At 45.5% G+C, this 24,289-nt stretch overlaps 1 protein-coding gene across 5 annotated transcripts in view; it reads right to left on the bottom strand.

Moving 5' to 3' along the window:
• EYA3 (EYA transcriptional coactivator and phosphatase 3) overlaps positions 1–24,199 on the bottom strand; it is a 62,820-nt gene extending 38,621 nt beyond the window's left edge. For 2 of the 5 annotated variants that reach the window (XM_063356158.1, XM_063356156.1), the window contains exons 1-2: positions 24,070–24,198; positions 3,136–3,230 (exon numbers count right to left, since the gene is read on the bottom strand). In XM_063356158.1, the coding sequence (XP_063212228.1) occupies positions 3,136–3,168 (33 nt within the window). In that variant the 5' untranslated portion in view covers positions 3,169–3,230; positions 24,070–24,198. The other 3 variants (XM_063356153.1, XM_063356155.1, XM_063356154.1) reach the window with 3 other exon arrangements.
• Positions 24,200–24,289: the final 90 nt, after the last annotated feature.

The raw sequence follows: 24,289 nt of genomic DNA on the forward strand, positions 1-24,289 counted from the left end.
CCGGAGAGACGCTGCCGGGGGGCGGGGGGGAATTCGTCCCCTCTCAAGTGACAGGATCAGAGTTTGAAGACTTTTCATGCAGGAGAAGTGAATTCATTGAGTTTTTTTAAATAAGAAAAAAAAAATGAAAAAAGAAAAGAAATTAAAATAAGGAAAAAGATGTGGTCTGCCTCGGTGATTCAAGTTGCAGCTTTAGCAACTTCAGCCATTATCTCACTGAGCTGTTCTGCTGCGCTACGCTGAATGATCTCCCGTAAGGTACATATTTGCTCCTACCTCCATCTTCTTATTTCACTAGAAGTTTTGGGTTTATGCTGGGTTAAAAAAAAAAGGGCGGGGGGGGAGAGGAGAGGCAAGTGATACATACTAGCTGATCTCTGCCCCCAAATTACAAATTTTTACAACTGGAAAATCCAAATTATTCTTTGTGCTGGAAAACTCTGTTTCTGCCCCAGATCTAACAGCGTCGGAGTTCAGTTGTATTTATAGAGTCAGAATCACAGCAGAAATAAAGTTTTCCTCCTGACATCAAGGGAAGAGTTGCTCTGCGACTGAATCCAGCTCTCAGGTTGATCTTCATGGATTCATTTCCTAGCCCGAGCAGAACCAGGAAAGCCCCGCGCTCGCAGCCAGCCAACGGGTCAGGCCGTGCCTTGTTGGAGCAACGGCTGCCGAAGCCACTGCAGCCCGCAGCAGCGCCGTTGTGCACGGATAACTGAACACAAGTCAGGAATGCAGAATTTTGTGGCAAAGCCTTTGCAAATTTCAATTAAGAAAAATCCGCAGCCCAAAGACGGGACCGTTGTTTTTTCTCTAGCCTTTTGGAGGTGTTGGGTCTTTCCGTCACCGCGCTCTCCCTACCACTGACCAGCTTTGCCCTGGCGGTCCGACAGAAGTCATTCCGAACGGAGAGCAACCCAGTGGGTGTCTGCAGTGAGTCTAACGCAAGTTCATCGTCCCTCATGAAAAAGGAGATTTTTCTCATTTTCTAGCATTAAGGATTACATAAAGTATCGTGAAAATCAACTACATGCATCCAAAATGCGTTCAACAAGTGAGAGACATGATTGCTTCTAAGAACTGATCCAGATTAAGAATTTACTATAAAACAATAAATTTTTCGTTATGAAAAAATCAGGGGGTCACTTCTGATCATTTTCCCCCAAAACTTCCCTTTGCTCTCTTATTTTCCACATCTGTTTCTGGTTTCTAGCACTGCAGTGTGCACAGAAACTTTTCCCTTCTTATTCAGGCTTGAAAAGGGAAGAAACACTCAAAAACAGGGGCAAAAGAGAGGGCTGTTTAACGTGCCAGGCGGCAGCACATGGGGTAAGGGAGAAGTCTAACACGCCTTTCGAAAAGACACGCTGGATACGTTTGGACCAATTATTACCATCAGTCGACACCAACACAAGAAAATGACCCAATTTCTTTTTTTTAATTATTTTTCTGGAAGTAAAATACATTGAACTCAAAGCCTGATGAATTCTCTACAGGCTCATTTCTGGATTCAGTTGTCAACAGTTTGCCATAAACATTATTTTCTGAAGTAACATACTAATTTTGTTCCCACAATTAAGAAAAGCAAAATTATTTGAGGGGAAAAAAAAAAAAGTTTGTACAATACCAGTGTTGGGCTACTAGGCAGATGAGCTCTTGCAAAGCTGATGTCAATTTTTTTATTTTATTTTTTTTTTAATTAGGAAAATTCACTTGTTTCAGGAACGGTCTCACTACAAAAACCAAAAAAGGTTTTTCTTTTCATTTCCTCCCCCAAGAATGTGCCCCCATACTCAAAACACCGTCTCAGGTGCTAGTTGTGATCAATACAGTCTCAGTTTTCTGCCTCGGAATGACTGTCTGGGATAAGATACTTGGAAGAAATTACCAAGAAAATCTTCAGCTGAAAATTACAGCAGAACCTCCTCACAGCGGATGCTGCCACGTACTGAAAATTAGCTGCACCCTGCCTCTCATGCCCTGAAGAACAAAATTTTGTAAAGACAGTTTTTCATCATATGAGGATGCAATTACAGAAATTTCCTTTTTAAATACGCACATTTGATTAATTTGTAAATCCTACACAAAATCTGACGTTCAAATTATATGTTTTTGCTGATTGGTTTGACGTTTTGTGCATATTGACTCAGGCGCCTAATCTGCATGTTGTGTCAAGCGGTATTTCGAGCAGTTGTAAATTTACATTTCTGTTCCATTCAATGTTGTTCCTAAGTCATAAAATTGCATACGTGACACTACAATGTATTTTCTAAGTAGTTAAGTGAAGAGCATAAAATTCTCACATTAAAAAAACATCAAAATCCTTCCAATGGGAACATTACCAAATTGCCCTCGGCCTGTTACTCTTTTTGTGTGCACGTGAGACGGTCTGCAAAATTAAAATAAGCTTCACTCTCAAAGTAACTTGGCAATTTCTTGCTGAGTTTGCATCAGGTTACATTTGGGAATATAGCATTAATGCAAACCTTTTTGCTTAATTCCTACACTATTAGATTTTAGATATACAAATTTAACTTCATCTCACGCTGTATTAATAATTGCTCTACCCAAAACTTCTGTGATGTGATATTATCAGTTACTGATGATACAGACAGTGGTGCAAATATATAAGACGTCTGGACAGCAGTTTTTAACTTAGTCGAACACACTGTTAAATTAAGAATTAAAAAAAAAAAAGCTGTCCACCTGTGGAGATGACAGACCATGGGACCTTTTCAAGATCTTAAGCGCAAGAAGAATTAAAGACTATATACACTGTAATAACCGGCATGCTGATTCTGTCATTAAAATAGTGAATTTTAATTTCTCTAGAACAGGCTTGAAACGGTCTGGCTTTCTGAGCATAACAAATAATTATTAGGCATAATTTTGCCTAGAAAGATTGTAGAGTTTAAGCATAGATAACTATTCCTTTTACTGCTATTGCCTGTATGATTATATTAAATTAAATGTACAACGCATTTTACTAACAGCAAAATGGCTTTTTCACCTCTAGGTAAATATACTAAGTATAAGCCTTATTTTCCATTATTAATTAAAATAACCGTATACTGAATTTGTGAGATCACCAGTTCGTTTTATATGTTCATTTTTAGCCTTTTTAAATGTACTTACTGGTTGTTCGGGTAAGTCTTGTGGCTCTTCCATGGGTATTATTATTTTAATGTTTAAATGAGTCAAATCGAGTGTTCCTCGGCAGTCTTCAAAGCCTGTCAAAAAAAGGTGTTCATAGCTTTATGTACTTTTTGGGGGGGCTTATCATTTAGGCTATCAGAGAATATTAATTGTTACATATTCCACCCACAAGCTTTCTAAACTCGTGTTGCCATCTCCCAAGTAAAAGACGAAATTCATATACGGAAAGATTTCATAAACAAGGGATTTAGCTTTAAGCTTCAAGATACAAACAGACTTTTTCACGCACGTGGCACATTTCTGCATCATTCACTTGTACCATACCGACTACAGAAGCTAATGTATCCATCAGACATGTGCACCATGATTTTAAAGACACTTTAAATGATCAAGTCTGGTCTACTAGGTCAGTAAACAGCGTGATTCAATCTAACCTGTTTTAATTTAGAACATTTATATAACGAACAAAAAAAAAAAAAATCAGGACAAGACCGTACACCTAAATGTATTTACACACAGGACTGTTCATTGTCAAATTCACAAAGGAAGTTCATTATTTCGATTGCACCCTTCAAAAAGAGAAGTTTGATGAAAATTCATAAAATAGTTTTTATTTTGGAAGCTAAGTAACCCAGTAGCATTTAGCATTGAGACCTTGGATACTATACCAAAGAGCTGCTATCCCCCCAGGGTTTTAAAACCACAAAAAGGAAATTTTGGAGATTGCCTTCACAACCTGATTGATTTTTTGCAATTTGCTGGGCAAAAGCTAAGGCAGGTGTCCTCCGCGGCATCCCCCTCTGCGCGACCAATGCTGACGAACAGCCTGACCTGGGCATTTGATTGCTGCTCTCATCTCAGAACCAGGGAATTAAAATCCAGCCCGACCCTCTCCGGACCAGTCCCGTCCCAGCTGCACCCCGAGCCCGTGGGTGCTTTGTCCCCCCCCAGCAGAGCTGTCCCTCCCTACGCACGTGTGTGGCGCCGCACATGGAGCAGAACGTAAGTGGATCGCACAAATCAGAAGAAATGCTGAAAAAACACTTAGTGGTTTGGAAAACATTCGATACAGCGACTGTCTGTGCCGAGGTACAACCTACTCCTGCCTCCACGGCCATCAAGGTTTCGCTGCAAATCCCAGTGGAAATGCAAAAGGCCGTTTCCCCGGCTCTGCCTTCTCCGTGCCTTTCTGTTCTCCCACCCCGTCAGGCACCTTCACATCACGAAAACTGTCCCCGTGCAAAGTGACTAAACAATTCACAGAAACAACTTTTCCCGCATCCTGAAAACAACTGCCATTTCCCCCCCCGGCCCCCGCCAGACCTACTTAACCCAGCAGCACGTGCAGCCAGCCTGCGGCGGAGCACCACATGCCGAGCACGGGGGCGCTTGGCAGCCTGCAATAATTTCATATTAACCAAGAAAACACAAAGGATTTCTTCTCCCTCGTTTGAGGGCAGGTAAAGGTCTTACATACCGGGGTGTATCATATTTGCCAGGGTAAAATTTCACAAAGGGTTTGAGTATTTTCCGAGGCCGCCTCCCCTAATCAAAGCCACTTAAATGTAAATCAACTGAATTTATACTAAGTCTCTTCAATAACTCAGGGTCTTTTGAAATGCCCCTATTCCCACCACACACAAGAAAGTATACGATGCAAAGTACTACTGTCACTGTCATTTTAAGTATAAAAGCTTATTTCCTTTTTACTGTTTTTGTAGGAATAACAGAAAAATCAAGACTTAAGAGAAACTGTGGCATTCAAAGATTATGAATAGGAGCGTAGAGTACAATGGCGAACAGCAAGAATGCTTGAAATTGATACCAACGGGTCCTGTCCTGTCCCTTGTCCTTCATTGTTGCTATTTGACACTGTTTCATTGTGTAATTTCTTAGAAAATTACCAAACTAAACTCTTCAGTATGGAAAAAAGATTCCAAATGACACTTTGATCCATGCAGCAATAAGTTCCCATTCCACGCTTTGCTTAAAAGCTGTGAGTACTTCTTTAATGTTGTTTTTGAGAAGGATCTAAGTAATTAGAAAGACAAAAAGATTCCCAGAGTCACGTCAGAATATGTTAGTTACACTTGCCAACAGAACTGTCCTCCTAAACGAGCAGGGCATCTCCTAGCACCTGGAAGCAAATGAAAGCAGCAAAGCAGGCGAGCAGCAACCACGTGCCAAGATGGAAAAGTGAAAACTTGACCTCTGGTGGCTTCATGCTTTCTTCTAGAGAACGCTCCATACCTCCAGAAACAGCAGCGTGGGGAGAAAACCTAGTGCTCATAGCTGTCGTGACATGGCAGGGGGCAGAACGACTAGAAGGAGCAGCGTGCGTTGGTAGATGAAAGGGATGTAGGTAACCGGTACCCCGGACTGCCCGGGAGTCAGCAACGGCCTCCTCCACCACCACCAGCCTAAGCTGCTGCTGAGGGAAGAGCTCCTGCCCCTCCGTACCTCCAGCAACCCGCTCTTGCTCGCCTGACACCCCTTCCTCTGTGGCCACCAAAGTGCTGGTGCGGCTGACCAGCAGTCTGGATGTGGGACCTGACCTTCTTCTAAGGACAAAGAAAGAAAGGGGGGAGGGGAAAAAAAAAAAAAGAGGCACCCAAGCACAACCTTTCTGCTGAGCTGCTGCAAGCGGGACCGGCTCTGGGCTCACCCAGCCCCACGCCTGGGTAGCCACCAGGATGGGGACCAGGCAGCGCACGCTGGCGGGGTAGTAGGATGCCCCTTTTCAGTGGCGGCTGTAGTAAATGAATCCATAATTTTACCATCTTATTTATGTTTCACTTTGGCAAAACAGAAAGCAGTGGGACACCAAGCAAGGCCAGAGCCTCTCCCAGCCATCACCTGCGGAGCGCGGAGCCAGGCAGGGAGCTGCCTGCTCTCTCCTCCTGCAGGGAGAGCGAAGCAAAGCTGCTGACAGCTTCAGCGCCAGGATCCGGGCAGCAGCTGCTCCGGCCACGCGCGTTTCCTTAACAGCACCATCCACGACGGCTGACCCCCCCCGCTGCCCACCTGGCCCCGGGGCCGGGGTACCCTCAGGGCAGCACCCAGGGCAGCAGGCCCAGCCGGGGCGGCCACCGCACGCTGCCTCTTCGCCCGGGAGCAGAGGGACGCACGACGCAGCGCCGGGGGCTTGGGTTTCCAAAAAACACACCCCGCCCCTGGCACCTCCTCAGCTGGAGCCACCCCAGTGTATTGTCTTACTCAGCACGCAGCTCACCATGAACAAAGGTGATTTTTAAAAACTGAAGATAAACAACACTGATTTTTTATTTTATTCCCCCCCCCCCCGTCTCAAAATGACGTTTTTAACTTGTATAAAACTCAAGGCGACTGTGCTTCAGCTAAGCTTATCTCACAGTTTCTATCATGGAACGTTTTAAAACCGTAAGTGACTGCAATGGAAGAGACATCGACACAGATCTTCAACACCCTCAGCTCCACAGAGCCCACGTTGCTGCAGCTGCACTCGGGACAGGGGCTGCCAACGCAGCTGCCATCGCTCTCGCTCCCCATCCCAGGCAAACCACAGCTTCCAAATGGGCACCGACGCGCCTAACCTCGGAAGAGATCAGTGATTAACAGCTTTGGGAGCAGCGGGGGTTTGGTCACTTCTTCCATCTATAGATCTATTTCTAATTATTTTTTTTTTCCTGAGAGGGAGGTCTGAAAAGTAGATTCCGGCAGTGAGAATATTTCTGTGGGCCACTGGGCTTGTCAATGAGAAAACCAGTACAAAACGTAACCGAGCGTGCAACACGCCATCACGTGAGCTGCCGCAATGAAAGAAACATTCAGAAAAAGGAGTCAAGTGTTACACTCATGAAAACCAGCAAATTACCATACTTTTTTCCCATTATGAGGTGGTTTTCATTATTTACCTGATGAAAATTATTTTGTAATACCTGAATTAGACAACATTTTTTATTTAAGCTAGACTGGTTTTGAAAGCCATCCTGGTCCAATTCCGACTTGCACAGAACACCAACAATATAAAACTATCAGAGATAGGTGTTTTGCACGTCTTTTCATTTTGCTTGCTCAATTTGTGGAGACACGGTCTCTAAACTCCAAAACAGAAGGCATCAAAGCACAGGAACGGAGTGCAGAATCGCACAGATCAGCTGCCTGCCTTCTGTTCCACGCGAGACTGCTACGCCAGTAATTCCCTTTTAAAAGCCCTGGCAAGCTATGTACAGTTTCTTGCTCTAAATCCTGTTTTAAATATCCTAAAACGCAAAGTCTACTTTGCTAGTCTAGTCACAGCGATACTATGGATATAATTTCTGAAAGCCACGCGCTGTTAGCATCAGGCCAGACTGCTATTTGCTTTCATTCTGCTCTTTTCGAGCCCGTCTGCCTTGGCTTGGAAAATTTCGGCTCAGTTCTCCCAAGCTGCAAATAATTAAAGGCAAGGATACTGTGATAAAACCAACAAGCAGTAATTATACTGCTGAGAAAAAAAGCTGTTTGAATATGGTTTTATGTTACTTTAAAATAGCCACTACTTAGCTAAGAACAAAGCTTTCGTTAGTGTAGTGAAAACCCATTTATTAAACAGAAAGTTAAAATAACTGTGCATACTTGTATGCACCGTAACGTAATCTATACGGTTATTTCCACTCCTTATTTACTCAAGAGCCAGCACCTTACCATGAAGGGCAATGGATATATGAATCAAGCAGCAGCAGCAGCGTCTAAGCTTCCTATATTTTCCAGTGGAGCGTTCCATGGTAATCTCTCCCATGCTGCTACGCTCCACGCACACAGGATCAGAGAGTGCAGCCAAAGGGATCCAAGCCATCGCCAACTGGAGCAGGGTTTTTCCTTGCAATATGTTTTCACGCCGGGCCGCTCACCATGTGACAAACTGCTTCTTTCAGAGAAGAGCAGAACTTGGCACAGCGGGATGTGGTGGGTCCACCCCCACCCTTTTTTTTTTTTAAATTTAATTAAAAATATCCCAATAAATAAATACAAAAAGTGAAGAGAGGAGAGACACGTACTGACATTACTACGCACTGCACAGCTGCTGAGTGATTTTTTTATTCTGAAGGTTTATGAGTTAAGTTTTAATCTTCAGGCAAAATACGCCATCAGCCATCTCCCACGCCAGCAGTGACCCGTGCCCCTCCACATCAGAGTGTGAGCCGGCTTATGGATATCACAGAATCATAGAATGGCTTGGGTTGGAAGGGACCTTAAAGGTCACCCAGTTCCAGTGCCCCTGCCCTGGGCAGGGACACCTCCCACCAGCCCAGGTTGCTCCAAGCCCCGTCCAACCTGGCCTTGAACCCCTCCAGGGATGGGGCAGCCACAGCTTCTCTGGGCAACCTGGGCCAGGGGCTCACCGCCCTCACAGCCAAGAATTTCTTCCTGAGATCTCATCTAAATCTCCCCTCTTCCAGTATAAAACCGTTCCCCCTCGTCCCATGGCTCCCCTCCCTGATCCAGAGTCCCTCCCCATCCTTCCTGTAGGCCCCCTTCAGGGACTGGAAGGGGCTGGAAGGTCTCCGCGGAGCCTTCTCTTCTCCAGGCTGAACCCCCCCAGCTCTCTCAGCCTGTCCTCACAGCAGAGGGGCTCCAGCCCTCCCAGCATCTCCGGGGCCTCCTCTGGCCCCGCTCCAACAGCTCCAGGTCCTTCTGCTGTTGGTGCCCCAGCGCTGGAGGCAGCACTGCAGGGGGGTCTCACAGAGCGGAGCAGAGGGGCAGAATCCCCCCCTGGCCCTGCTGCCCACGCTGCTGGGGATGAGCCCAGGCCGTGGGGGGTTTCTGCACTGCCAGCCCACACTGACAGCTCATGTTGAGCTTCTCATCCACCAACACGCCAGGTCCTTCTCCTCAGGGCCGCTCTCCATCCATTCTCCGTCCAGCCTGGATCTGTGCTTGGGATTGCCCTGACCCACCTGCACTTGGTTCCCCAATGAACCTCCTTGTTCCAGAGGGAAGTTTCTTCACAATTTCATCCTTCCCCATATCTCAGCATTCCCATATCCAACTGTGATAATATTTCATCAGCCAAGCTGCTGAAATATTTCCAACTTGGTATTCAACACGGCCAAACCAGCATCCTGCCAACACCGAGGAAGCAAACCCAGTTCGCTGCCTGCTCCTGCAGGATCTCTCATGAGGGTTTTGCAAAAACAGGCATTCTATAAACTTTTGAAGAATCTCCCATTTTGTTTTTAAACAGCTTGATTAAAGATCACAGGAAATGACAGCGTCAGCCTGGTTCCTGGTTTGGTCTCTGTCGAAAAACAGCCCCTTAAGGAGCTGTCAGGAATTAACAATTTTGTGTAGTAAGCTTCATTTTTCTTCCCTTCAGGCAAAAACAAGATAATTGGAATTCTTCATGAAGATGCATCACAGTGATGCAAACAAAATGAGTGAGTAGATGCCTGGGTGTGTAAAATGTTCTATCTGGGGAGTCTGAATATAAACTCAAAAAACTTTAAAGGTACCTTAAAAAAAAAAAAGGGGGAATCACAGTATTTAATATGCTAATGCAACTCCAGTGACAGGCGAAGAAAGGCGCAGAAGAGCAAAAGAGGAGGGGCCCATCCAGCCTTCCTCCTCCACTACGGAATGAAATACTTAAATCATTTGCTTTCACAAGTAGACCTGCAAGTAACACAACCAATGATCTCCTTCCCAGGGTGCTCACAAGTTCATTTATAAATATCACACTAAGGCTGCACATTCAGTATCTGCCTGTCATCCCACGGCTGCCAAGCGGATGAGAATGGATGCACTGCTCCGGTGTTTGACAATACATACGGAGTAAGAGGGCAAAGGAACTCAAGTTTCCAACTTCAAATTGTGATAGCCCCAAACCCTTCTTTCAAACACTATCAACAATCAACTCCTCAGACAACAGTCTCGCTCTCCAAAACAATTCTTAAAAATTCCCTCTAAAATCCATCCTTAAGGTGCCATACCTCAAGCTTTGTTTTGTTTGATACCCCCTTTTTGTAAGTACAGTTCTCTCCTATTTTCCTTTTTCAGCAGCAGAGAGCTGCCGTTTAAAAAAAACCACCAGAACCGAGTTAATGAATGAAAGCTGCACTACACTCCAGCCTGCTGATTTCGTATCTTTAACAAATCCGGTGGATCTCACGGCAAAGATTTATACTCTGCTATTCTTTGCTTTTTCCTCACTCTCCACGCGCACACCCACACACCCAGATACACACATGGATATTTGCAAAATACTATGAAGAATATCAAAGAATAAACCTTTGCCGTTATATCCGCGGGATTGTTTACCGCTCTCTAGCCGTGCTCTCTCTTCCCTTCTTTGTTAACCGGGAAGGCTCGGAATAAAACACTATAGAAGTTACGGGGAAGGCAGATTGTATGCCCTATTTTTGAAGGTGCGAGTGTCCATGACGAGCCTGTAAACACAGCCCTGTGATTGAAAAATCACGGTTTGATTAAAATTTCATAATCTTAAAATGGGAAAAAAGAAAAAAAATTTCATTAATAGGAATTTTCACATTATTTTTACATCCTGGAAAGGTTATCGACGTTAAGACCGTCTGCAGTTCACTTCGCTTGAACAATGACACACACGCAGCTTGGCTTTCCAGTTCTTATGCAATTCTGTTAAATTCGATTTTGAAACACAGCAGGGAAATTTTTAATGGGGAAAAGAACTGTTTTCAGAAAAGGAAAATTTGGAAATAACAGCTTCATCCGAGAAAAACAACTCCCACTGAGCCCAGAAACAAGTCGGCAATTTCTTCTAGATCTAACATGCTCGGCTCACATGGCACAAGATGACAAAACTGCTATTAACCTTTTAGTTACAAAACAAAGACAGTAATTTATGTAAATGTAACAAAAGCAGAAGAGTCGGTTTCCTCCTCTGTTCATGAGGATTCAACTTGTGCTGAGACTTACCGGATTTTTCCCTGAAGACCACAAGTTCTAAGATACCCGGTATCTTGGGGCTCACCTAAGTTTTTGTGGTTTAGATAACCAATAAACGGGTGACAAATCCCTAGAGCTGCGGCTCCGGGGGGGGGAAAAAAAACAAAAAAAAAACAAAAAAAAAACAAAAAAAACCGCTGTTTGTCTTAAAAGCTTTTTAAAATAAACCCTCAGACAGCAGAGCACGCTGCCCTTAATTTCGAGAAGCCACTTCAGACATATTCAAATAGATTAGGAAATTTCCTGAACAAAAGACTGCAATTCTTAATCCTCTGTCAGTCAAACAGCAAATCTGCATTATATTAACCACAAAAAAAAGGAATTATTTACATTATGCAGCTCTAAACTTTATTTTCAATAAAAGATTTCACTAATGCATATCAAAAAGCCATATAGCTACCGCCATGGGCTACCAGGAAATTAATCTGTAGTTCTGTTTGAAAGAAACTGTTTCAGTACTCAACTTTCACCACGATTTTATTAAAAAGGTTGTGACTATGGTAAATTTACTTATTTCTTCTGTTATTTTGCGTTAGAGGCAGCCATGGTATTTATCACGGTGCAATCAGTTCTGAGAACATCTGCAGCTATTTGAGTCTTAGCAACAACAGTTGCTAGAGTAACCGGCTCGAAAAAATTAAAGAATAAAGTACTGGATATTTGAGATTTTTTACGGGGGAAAAAAAGGTTTAAATGATGGTGTTCAACACGCAGCCGCTCAGTAAGAGCCGCTGCTTTCAGTTAAGCTTATTTACGCTTCGCACAGAACCAGTCCTGCTGGCAAGGGCAGGCGGGAGGACAGAAACACCCCACTGGGTCAGACAAACGCTCCGTCTCGCTCAGCGCAGCGCCAGCTCCACCAGCAGCCGCCAGCGGCAGGGACTGGGGGAGCCCGGCCCCTCTCACCACCCTGCAGGCCCGCCGGCGTGGGACCACGGAGGGGACATCCCTGCCTCCTCCTCCAGCAGCCGTTCACAGATCTGCTTCCCACCAATTTGCCCGCTGCCTCTCTGAACCGGCTGCCGTCAGCAGCTCCCGACCTGCCGCATAAACAATTTCTCAGCAAGGAGTTCCCAAGTGCCTTCGGTCCTAGTGCAGCAGGATTGGGTGAGCAGCTCCTCTTTCAACACGTCCCCTGCCTTCAGGATTTTGTGAACCTTGATTACATTCTCTCTCCAAGTCAGTCCCAGGCCTCAGCTTCTCTTCGTGAGGCTCCATCCCCTGCGATCACTGCTCCCCTCTTGAGACGCAGCGGCCAGAACTGCACGTAGAATACGAGATGTGGCTGCAACCGCAGCTTTACTACCGAGCAGTAAAACGATGTCTCTGGTGTTTTCAACACCCTTCCTAATGACAGCCAAAATCGTTGGCTTTTTGTTTGGCTGCCGCTTACACTAAGTAATCATTTCAACGGACCGTCACCGTCCTCAGGTTCTCCTCCTGGAGCGGTAAGCGCCTGTTCCGAGTTCAGCCATATGCAGATAGGGTTTAGCTTGCTTTTCCCTAGATGAATTACTCTTAATTTAAGGAAAGCAATCTAAACCATACTTATGCTAATACCGTAAGTTCTCGTAAATTCATCTACACTGAAGCTCTTCTGCCACCTTTTTGATCACTCAGCTAGGCAATATTCTTCCGCCTTTGGTGTGGCTTTTTATGACTCAAAAGTTCAGTAACATCAGTAAAGTTTGATCCGGAGAAACAAATGACCGGTGAAATATCCAAGGTAAAAATGCTGGACTAAAGCAGCTTAAGTGCAAACATTAAGTGCACCACAGTGCTGTTTCTTCTCCAGCCTTTGAAGTGACCATTAAGCCCTGTCCTCTGCTCCCTACGCTTGCTAATCATAGACTCATAGAATCTTCATGGTTGGAAAGGACCTTTGAGATCATTGAGTCCAACCATACACACACACAAAAAAAAACACCACACGAAAAAAAAACCCAAAACAAACAAACAAAAAACCCCAACAACCTCTCAAGTTAGAGGGCTTTCTAGTAGGTTTGTCAGGGCAGACCCACCAAGCAGGGGATGGCACATGTGAAACAGCGACAAAAATGCTCAGACAAACCAGCTCTGCTATGGACCCACAGCCAGAGCTCTTGCGCAGTCAGAACAAGGGTAGTCAAAGAAATGGAATATTGTGGTGGATGCTCACTACAGATCCTCTGTCAAGAGGTGAATGAAGCCATCTTTAAACAGCTGACAAAACCCAGTGATCGCAGACCCCAGTTTGCAGGAGGGACTTTAACCACCCCAGTATCGACTGTAAGAGCAACGTGGTGGGGCAAACAAAAGTCAGGTTTCTCAGTGCATCCATTTTGTTTTTATGTAGTGATGTGACATGGTAAGAGTTCAAGATCCCAGAAATGAAGACGACAAGTAACAAAATTAATAGCCATATTCCAGTTTGTTCAGGAGACTGATCTGATAAGTACGGTACTACAGGAGGGCCTGAAGGAGCAATGCAGCCCAGGATTGATGGCTGATCCTCATGACAGCTTTCCACCAAGAATGCATCCCAACATACAGGAAAATGAGCAGATGAAGAAGGACAGTTTGGCTGGACAGTGAACTTCCAACAAAGCTCAAAAAGGAAGCAAAGACCAGATACATGTGAGGAATTCACCAGAACTGATGAAGCACGCAGAGATCAGAAGCTTGGCTGGCTCAAATCCGGCGGGGGATGCAAAGGGCAACAAGAAGGGCTTCTAGGGCTCCTGTGAGCACGCTGGCAGCAAAAGACCAAGAAAAACCACTGGCTGAGCAGGGCAGGCAATCAACTGACCAAGGACGCAGGAAAGGCTGTGGTATTCAAGGTCTTCCTTGCCAGGCTTTACCATCAAGGTCCGCGCTCAGGCCTCCCAAGTCCTTGTGCCTGGTGGCAGAGCTTGGAGGAAGAAAGTGCCACCTGTCAGGGCCCCCAGCCGATATCCCTCCTCCTGGGGGTTTGGTTACCTGGGCTCAGAGCCAAGATAGTACAGCTGGTGACCTTGGGGACAGCTTTTCCAGAAAGCTCTACTGAAGGCTTCAGCAAAGGTCACCACTTCCTGCCTCAGGAGCTGCTTTTTAGCTGCGGCTCTCACCCTTGGCACCCACCTGAGCTACAGACTTGACTTCCCAGCTTGACCTCACCGTGGATCCATCTGCCAACCCGGGCTCTTGCCTTAACCCAGCTACCTGCCATCACCCAGCCTGCCTGGAGGGACCGTACCCTTGCTGGTGAGGCCACTGCCACCGCCTGCCTTGTACCACACTTAGCATCCCTTCCCTTAGGGACCAGCATGTCCCAGCTGCTCCCAGACACTAACAATGGTACAGAAAGATGAAGTTGGAGACCACCTTAAGAGAACTGGACACACACAACTCCGTAAGACCAAATGGGATGGAAAAGGAGCTGCTCTCTATCATTTTTGAAGGGTCATATCAAGCCAGGAGGTGACCGATGACTGCAAAAGGGCAAATGCCACCTTCAAGACTGGCAATAAGGGAGAAAAAGGCCAGTTAGACTTGCCTGTCTCCCTGCAGTGCCTCACGGCACTGCGGAGCAAATCCCCAGAGACCATTCACATGCACAGGAAGGACAAGAAAGTGACTGGGAACAAGCAGCATGGATCCACCAAAGGCAAATGGTGCCCGGCCAACCTGACCGCCCTTTCTGATGAAATTATTTGCTCTGGGGAGTAAGAGAGCTGTAAATATTCTGCATGCCGTTTTAGTAACGCAGAGTCCTTCAGCATCCTTGCAGCCACGCTGGGCAGGTACAAACTATGGACACACTACATGGTGGACGAAAAACTGTCTGCGGACTGCCAGGTTCAAAGGACTGTGATTACACGCCTGCAGTCTAACTAGTGGGTGGTAACAAAAAGTCCACCTACAAGCGGACACAATATTAACATCATCATGACCAGTGCAACAGCACATAACACCCCTTCAAAAAAAAAAAATCTGTGGATAAGACCAAACTAGGGGGGGGGCGGTCCAAAAGCCTGAAAAGCAGAACCATGATGTGCTGGAAGACTGGACCAGCAGGAACCTCGTGAAGTTCAAGAAGGGCAAGAGCTATGTGCCACCCTAGGGATGGAGGAACCCCATGCAAGGGGACAGGCTGGGAACAAACTGTGAGGTCACAGTTCTGCAGGAAAGAAACTGGAGATCCTAGTGGACAAGTTCAACATGACTCAGCTGCGAGTCCTGGCAGCAATGAAGGCATGTCCCAAGCTAGGCTAAAAAGATATCACAGAAAAGACACAGCCGGATTCATCTCAAGTGCCTAGAGAAAGAGGTAACTGTCACAAATTGCAAGAAGGAAAATCCCAGCTTGACATAAGGAAAAATTTCCTCACCTTGTGAGTCTTCTGCACTGCAAGAGTGACCCAAAGGGGTGGTGAAATGTCCACTCCTGCACATTTTCAAAACCCCTGTGGACAAGACCCTGAACAACCTACCTCCTGTGAGCAGGAGACTGAAGAAGGCCACCTTCTGAGGCCCCCTGCAGTTCAAATGTATGCTGTCACAAGCTTCCCACTGACAGAGAACCTCTCCTCCAAGCCTGGGGAAACTTAGCTTCTTTAATACAACTTTGTCAAATGTTTTCTGAAAAGTTGATTATACCTGTTGCTTCTGCCTATCCATACACTTGCAGAACGCCAGTACGTTAACAATGTGGAATTTCCCTTTACAGAAGCCATGCTGACTCTTTTCCAATGGACTGTACTTTCCAGTAAGCAGTGCTTTTGTCCTTTATAACTATCGTCTTATTGCTGCTGGAAATCTGTCACCTGTATGGTGTTCCCAGGATGTCCTCGAGAGCCCATCTTTAGCAGTAAGAGTGACAACAAGGAATTCACTGTGCTTGGCTGTTATGCCTTACTATCCCCAGAGGCCCATTCCACCACCCTCGGTCACGAAACAGTCCCACACAATCACTACCGGGATTCCTGTTCTTGATGGATCTGGAGAATCTATTTCTACTGGTTTGAGCCTCCTGTGCAAGCTGCTCTTCAACTCCCTTTTCACCCTTTTTAAATTCTCCTTTTACATTTCACCTGCCACGCTACAGATTTTCCTGTTCTCACTGGGTTTGCTTTCCATTAAGCGCTCATCTTCTCCCCATGATGGCTTTTTAGCTTTTCCATTGAGCCACGCAGAGATTTTGGGGAGGGACGATCATTTTGTTCACTTTCAAACGGTATACCTTGGCTTCTGACACAGTATTTTTTAAACAATCTCTAACAGCGGCTCCCTGTAGGCTGCTGTTTGGGCAGATCGTTTTATGATTTGGGGGATTTTTAAACCACTTGATGTATTTTCATTTCTTGACATTTAATATCCATGTGCTGGATCTATTTTGTCTGCTGTCCCCTTCTACTCAGTTATATTTAATTGTGCTGTGGTTGCTATAAGCCGTCCCACTACTAGCTTTAAGTAGGTCCTATGTACCACAACACTCCAAAAAGCAGCTTCTCTTGTCAGTTTAAACTTGGTTGTTATAGGAGGCAGTCATTTATTGCATTAGAAAAGGGTCCTCTCTACCTCGCCTCCAATGAGGCACAGACCCGGTCTCTCTCCAGTAGCTGAAATCTCCCACTATAACTCTCCCAAACTTCCAGCTCCTCCGATCTTACCTTCTAGCTCCTGACCACTATCACTGCCCTGATCCAGGGGTTGCCAGTATAATCCTAGTAGTATATCTGACGTCTAGGATTTCCACCCATACAGACTCAACAGTGCTTCTCTTTTCCTGTATTCGCAACACTATTATTACCCTTTACAAAAATCCTTCATGCCCAGTGCCCGTGTCCCACTCTATACCCTACCCCTATACCCTATACCTACCTCTATACCCTACCCTACAGCTGGTACCCTGGCACTACCGCATCCCGGGCAGTCTCCTTCCACCGTATCTCAGTGGCACTTGTTACAGCACAGATAGCATCACCGTGGGGTTAGTTCCCCATAATCACCATCAAAAGAGCATCTCTAATGACATTGATACAATAATCAGTACGATTAGAGTATCTACAACTAGCTAATACTATTGTGTCACAAGTCACCCAAAAAAGAAAGAATACGCTCCGTTTGTAATTCAACAACCCCAAAAACTTACAATTAGCATTACAGTGCTATCAACAGGTATCAAACAAATGCAGACTTAGAAGGTAAACGATTCACTTCTTGCTACAGGTCACCGGCAGAATCCTCTTCCCTCCCTACCCTGGGGAGGTCAGCTTCAAATAAGAATTAACATTTCACGAATGGAAGCATCATCTCCTCTGCTAGGTACAACTTTCACAAAGAAAAGCATGATGACTTTTTTTTTCCAGATCGATCCTAGAGGTTCTCTTTCTCCAAATTCTCTTTTTCTTTCATGTTAGTTCAGGTCCTCTTCAGTGTGAATCAAAATTAACATGTGCTACCAGTGACCAACTCGCATGCAACCCAAGAACCCTCTGAGCTGATGACGAGTACGTCGTGCATTACCTTTCAAAAAAGAGAAGGGGCTCTTTATTTACTGTCAGCGCTTCTAGCTTCCCTATGCTCCAGACTAGGACAATAAGTAAAAAAGCTACATTCAAATGCACAAAAACAGTACAAAGTTTCTACACAATCCTCAAAAGATATTGCATCCAGGACAAACAACTTTCGCAGTAAAAACCAGATTCATACTTCCTTTCTCTTCCCGTTGTTGTCCTCCCATCTATTTCAATTTCTTTTTTTCTCTTTCATGCCATTATTTATTTATTTGAATTATCTAACTGCCAGTCTAGTCATTACATAACTTTGTATTTAGCCCATGCAAAATATTTTCAGTGCAAGAATCCTCAAATATATTAACTTCTGAAAACAATGACTCATTCCAATCAACAACTCTCTTCTCCAGAAAACAAAAATACACTTCTAGTCAACAAAACTGTGGTGACATAAGCTTTCAGTTCTTTGGATCTGTCCTACTTGAAACCTTTTATTTACTACAGAGAAAGACAGCTTTAGCTCTGCGCATTCTTCCAAATCTTCTTCTAACCACAGAAAAGCAGTGCACTCAGTACCCAACGTGGGTGACTACTCACTATTGCAATTAGTGAGCCTCTGGGTTCATTCACAAGCAGCAACACCAGAGGGTCACCACATGCTGCTACCATACAGAGAAAAATCATTTGAAGGCCCTGAAGCAACAGGACGACACACACCAAAGATCAGGACAAAGGAAACGCAGCAGGAAAGGCTTCATAGAATCATAGGGGCTGGAAGGGACCTCTGGAGATCACCCAGTCCAACCCCCTGCCAGAGCAGGGTCACCCACAGCAGGTGGCACAGGAACGCGTCCAGGCGGGTTTGGGATGTCTCCAGAGATGGAGACTCCACCACCTCTCTGGGCAGCCTGTGCCAGGGCTCTGCCACCCTCACAGCAAAGAAGTTCCTCCTCATGTTTAGGTTACCTTTTAATAACATAAGAAGCCTTGTCTGAGATTGGTTTTGGTTCACAGGGGTCTCAGTCAGGCTATTTCACCAGATTCAGCCAAATGGCAACTACACATATTACAAAGAGCAACAAAACAGTCAACAGGAGTTGATGGAGAGCCACCAAGGGGGTCTTAGGGGTTTTTTTTGGTTTTCTTCTTCTCTCTCTCTTTTTTTTTTTTTTTTTTTTTTTTTTTTTTTTTAACCTTACTGCATTTCCAGAGTTACAGCTTTTGGGGGGAGGAAGAGGGGGGTGGGAAGAGGAGGTGAGATAAAGAAAAGCATGAGACTTCACAGTTCACACAACTGTGGTCACACAAAGAGACTCAAACTTTGTCTCTGCACCTTTCTACACCGTGTGTGGGGTTTTCTCCGGTCAATATTTGAAAAACAAACAAAACAAACAAAGAAAAGAGAATGAATTAGTCTGCTTCAGGCATCATGTAAGCCAGGTCCTCTAACCTTCTGGTACATGCAAGTGTTGCTTGTTTCCAGGAGGAAACAAACAAGATCATGATGTTCATTGCTATAAATACAGCTTCTTCAGACCTTGTCAGTGAGAATTAATCTCTAACCGGACAAGAAATAAATCCTAGCAAAAATAGCGCTGTGTGTTCTGACGTTTCTGATGCTTGCAGAAAATCTAGAACACAAAATGAATGTGCACAGATGAATGACCAGGTCATTGTTTCACTCAGATATTTGTAATCGGTCGAGTTGTGGCAAGTGATAATATTGTGCATTTCAATTTTACCTGACACCAGCTGCAAAGTGAATCACATTATGCAAACTACTGCAGTTGTAATCGAAGACACTTTAACCTTACACCCTGTTAAGTTACAATCAGTTTTATCTGACAACCAGGACGGGCAAGGAACGCAGGCACAACTCATTTTCGCAGCTCCAGGAGCCCTCGTGGCTCTGCCCCGGTGACCGCGTGCCCATCCCCGGGGCAGCCAGGGGCCCAGGCGAGCGACTGCCACGACAGAACCAGGACTGCAGAAGCAGCAGGATGGCACACGCCTTCAGGCTAAACAAGAGCCCGCAGAATTAGTATCTTCTTGCTCACTGTATGTAACAGGTAACCTTTGAGAAAGAACAGTCCACAGTATTTTCTGCTGCCTTTTAGCTCCAAAACTGGCCAACATCAAGGAATTCCCCAAAAGGCTGTCTTCTTTGACGTAGGCCTATTCCAGCCCATGGAATCTGCCAAAAATTCTCTTAAACTACTCCACTTTTTACTATCCTCATTGGAAAAAGACACTGCATGACTTACACTGGATTCTGGTAGTAGTTCAGCGAGAACTAACACTTCCAGTAAAGACCAATTATATAAATATATGTATCTATTTATTGTAATGGCATCCACAAAAAAAGTCATTTCAAGCAGAGATTAGAGAAACTTACTCAAGAACTTAGTGCTGTTTTTTCTCCAGCATGAAGTTAAATTCTGTAGGCCCTGGAACGCTACTACACAGATTATAATTCATAGAATTGTCAAACTACTTGTGCTATCTTATTTTAAAATGCTGATAGCAGTTGCATCATTGACTCATGGGGACTTTTTGGCTTTCTTCAGGTCAGGCAAATTCTGTGAGAATTTTGTAACTTTTTTTTTTTTTTAAGCCAGAAGAATTTTTTTTTTCTCATATCCAGAAAGGTCAACATAGCAGCAGGCTTGGCATGAGAGCTAATTACTGGATAGGAAAAAAAAAAAAAAAAAGATACAGTAGAAAAAGAAGACCTAAACCTCGCGTGTCTTTATACTTCTCCAGAACACCAGCCAAGCTAACAAAGAACATAAAGTAGTCCCTGTTACCTTTGAGTCCCTTTATCTTCTAGAAAGGCCAGCTCCCCTCCCTAGACCCCAAAAGTTCTGGATGGACAGGACATGGGGATTTAAAGTACGGAGAATACTCAAGGTGATGGCTTCTGAAGTTTCAAGAGCTCTTATAAAGGTACTGAACAAAACATCAGTCATATTGCAAAAGGGACCAGACTTCTATGTTAACCTTCAAAGCCTTTAACACAGGGGGTTGTTTTCTGTGACAGTATTTTCCACAATAGGTCCAGGAGAATAACTATGCCTTTACCAAAAATGCAGCAGGGGGAAATTTTGATAGGAAACCAGTGATCGAGCCTACTTCAGAATACTTCCACGTGGTTTTAAAAACAGCTGCCACTTTTCTTTTCTGATCTAAAGAATAATTAATCACCTGCTTTTTCAAATTATCCTGGCCCTGAATACGCATTTTTCTTACCTGATCATCTTAAATCAATCATATTTAAGGAAGAATTTCTTAAGCCCTCTCAAATAGAATAGGGCAAAAAAATTGACACAGAAAAGACATTAGTAGGAAACTGATTCGTAAAATCTTCAAAGCAGAATTACATATGACAGTACGATATTTATAGAAATACGAACCATCACCCAAGGTTTAAAGCTGCCATACACTCTATGTTGTGTTCCAGCTGGTGACTGTCAGAGAAACAGGACTGTCATTATTCAAACACAAACACCACAAACTACAAGGCTCAGAAGGAAGCTTCTGGAATGTGAGAACAGCTCTGTACCTGGGTCTCAACTCAGGAGAGACTCATCTTCTGCAGAACTGAAGAACTGTTCAACCACCTCTGAAATCAGACTAGCCATACCTTTAACCTCAAGAGTTTATCTAAGAGATGGAAAGAGTTCCCAATCAGCTTCATCACGATACTAAATCATTTTTTCCTTGTTTCCTAGTTATATTGCCCAGTTATGGGATAGATTGGTGACAACCTGGAAAAGACAAGACAGCAGTGACTGGTGTGGTGTGGATCAAAGTGACACCATACACTGAAGAGCCTGCCATGACACGCTGTATCTTCTGCCCGCAGCTCTCTCCTAGACATCAGGTTTGGGTAACTCATTAGGAGGAGAGCTGACCCCTTGCCAGCACCACCTTCGCTGAAGCTCTAGAGGCGGCTACAAGAAGGAAGAAAGGATTTGAAGCTACACCCTCAGGTACTGCAGTGCCTCCAGTCATTGCATCTGCATGAACTAGCCTTGAATCACTGCTAGAGAGGGGCCACTGCTGAGGAGGTGCTTGGCTTGTTGCCCTTGAACCAATCAAAGGAAAAACTTCCAGACAAATTAGGATGAAGGAAAGAGAATAAATTAAGGAAAGGATAAGACAAAGCAAGAAAAAGCTGAAAAAGACCTTCCTCAACTTACAACTAACCAGTGCGTGCCACTGGTCATGGTTTAGTTTAGGTGACAAAAACACTCAGGAGCCACTGCAAGAGACAATGCTGCCTGTAGGTGTGTTGTCTGTAGACAGTGCGGGGTGCGAGATCATACAGAAAATACCAATTGCTAAATCCTGACATAATTCCATTTAAGGCCTCAAAGGCTTCCCGTACATTTCCATCCCGACAGCTCCTTTTTCAATCACAGGGTTTTGCAGACCCAGTACAAGTTTTAACAAACATCCATTTTCTAGGAGCACCTTTCAGCAAAAAAAAAAAAAAAAAGCACTGACTTGCAGGAATGGGAAATATAAAATCCTACTTCTGATAACTGAGAACGGAGGCACTGAGTTACTCATGTCCACAATGACATATTATCTGCCTTTAGCCTCGAATCTTTACGCATAACATTTCTTGCGCACGGGAACACACTACTTGCTAGGTTTTTCATTCAATTAAAATATTTTAGTGTATTTTGTCCAGTTTTACCTTTAGTCATATATAACCACCCTTTGTTACAAGAATGCTAGGAAATCATACATTAATCTGCTGTAGGGGTACTCCAACCCATGAACACAAAACACGGTAATAAAGTGTACTCTGACATACTGAATTCAAAACTCATTCAACATCTGGGTATTTACAGGGCAAAGTTTTGAGAAGCTATAAAACCTTCCAAAGTCACTGGTTATTCAAGAATTATTACAGCTATGGCATATATAAGTGATGAGGAAGTGACAGTTTTTCAATGAAATTTGTCACACAACCCAACAATACACAGTTCCCAAGGTGCCACAACTGCTGCTGAGGTTGCATGGAAAAGCTGAGCGGGAGGCAGAAGCTGCAGAAAGACACTGTGCGGTAATTCTAACGGCTTGGAAACTGCAACACCTTCACCCCAGCTACCCTTTAGACAGAGCAGTGAGAATGTACCTGCATATCACTGTCTGAGTGGCAAAAAACTGGACTGCAGAACACAGGTCAGAAGCATCGCACCATGATGCGATACGAAAAAACCCAAAACATGATAGGTAAAGTCTGATAGGTCAGTGGTTTTGCAGGTTGAGGAAGCCACTATCTTCATGCATTTTTAAAAGTAGTTTATTATGTGAACAGCATGTGAATTGCCATGATTCTCAACAAAACCTATCTTATTCGGTATCAGGACGCTAAGATAATCTGCAACAGACAAAACTGAAGGAAACCAAACAATAGAGGCAGATAATGATAATAATATAAGTCTTATCTTAATCAGTATGGTTTGCTTTTAATTACCAGTTGATTTAAGTACCAGTATGTACTACCCTACAGATTAAGCGCATCACAGAAGCTGAAGCAGAACCACTTCCATACTGAAAGCGAAGTCCACCAAGACTTATTTGTACGATGCTCCATCTGAATTACTACAGCTATGTTGCATCAAGGACTAGCTCTAGTCTGGAAACAATTTAGTCGCACCATGCAGTGCAGAAACCAAACTAATAAGGCACGCTGTGCTTGAGCTGGCTCCACATAAAGCTCTGTGCAGCATTCCAGAACCAGGAACGTCCAGCAGAGCTGATCCAGGTCCAACACAGTTTGTGAAGCCCAACTGATCGCGGCCCTGCCAAGCCCAAGCACATCCTCTTGGACCCGTCCACTCCAGCGTGAGCGACTAAACCCATCCAACCACTACGAGGTGCAGATATGTTTCACTGTCTCCTCGCGAAGCCAGCACAGCCTGAGCAGGGCTGCCCTGCGCCGAGGCCACCTACGGCTGCTGGCGCTGTGACCGGCCCCCCAAGCCCTGGGCACGAGCCCAACCACCCAGAGAGTCCTTTTACCTGGTCACCTCCCCCCCCGCCAAGCCACTCCTCATTACCTCAGCTAAGCTAAAGAAGTCGGTTAGTGTCTTTCTGCACCTTTTGGCTGCTTCCCAGCTCTTCCACGCACCGCCAGCAGCGGCTGAGGCACCGGGACCGCTGGGAACGCCGGGCCGGGCCCCCGCCGCGCTGCGGGGCCAGTGGTCCCCGGGGCAGGGAGCCCTGGGGTCTAGCCCGGCCCCACCACTCCTGCCCCGGCCGCCGCCTGCAGCCCTTCCTCGGGCCCGTCTTCGGGGGGCGGAAGCACACGCTTCACACGCGCCTCGTCCCCGCCGCCTCCGCCTGCGGGCCCGCTGGGCCCCGGCCCGGCCCGAGGCGGGGGAGCAGCGCCGGCGGCTCTGCGTGGGGGGAAGAAGCGCGCTCGGGGCGGGGGAGGCCGCGCGGCGCAGCCGGGCCTCCCTCAGCCGGCTCTTACCGAGAGGCGGCTCCGGAGCCGGGCCCGGGAGCGCGTCCCGCAGCGGACATGGCAGCGGCGCCCCGCGCCTCCTGGCCCCCGCCCGCCGCAGCGCTCCCGGAAGCGGCGCGCTCGGCGGCGGAAGTGACGCCGCTGGCCTGAAGGCGCCTCAGTCCGCGGCGGGATGGCGGCCGGGGAGACCGGGCCGCCTGGCAGTGCCGAGCGCGACGGCGTGGAGACG

The sequence above is a fragment of the Chroicocephalus ridibundus genome, chromosome 19 (genome assembly GCF_963924245.1).
Source record: "Chroicocephalus ridibundus chromosome 19, bChrRid1.1, whole genome shotgun sequence".
Classification (NCBI taxonomy): domain Eukaryota; kingdom Metazoa; phylum Chordata; class Aves; order Charadriiformes; family Laridae; genus Chroicocephalus; species Chroicocephalus ridibundus.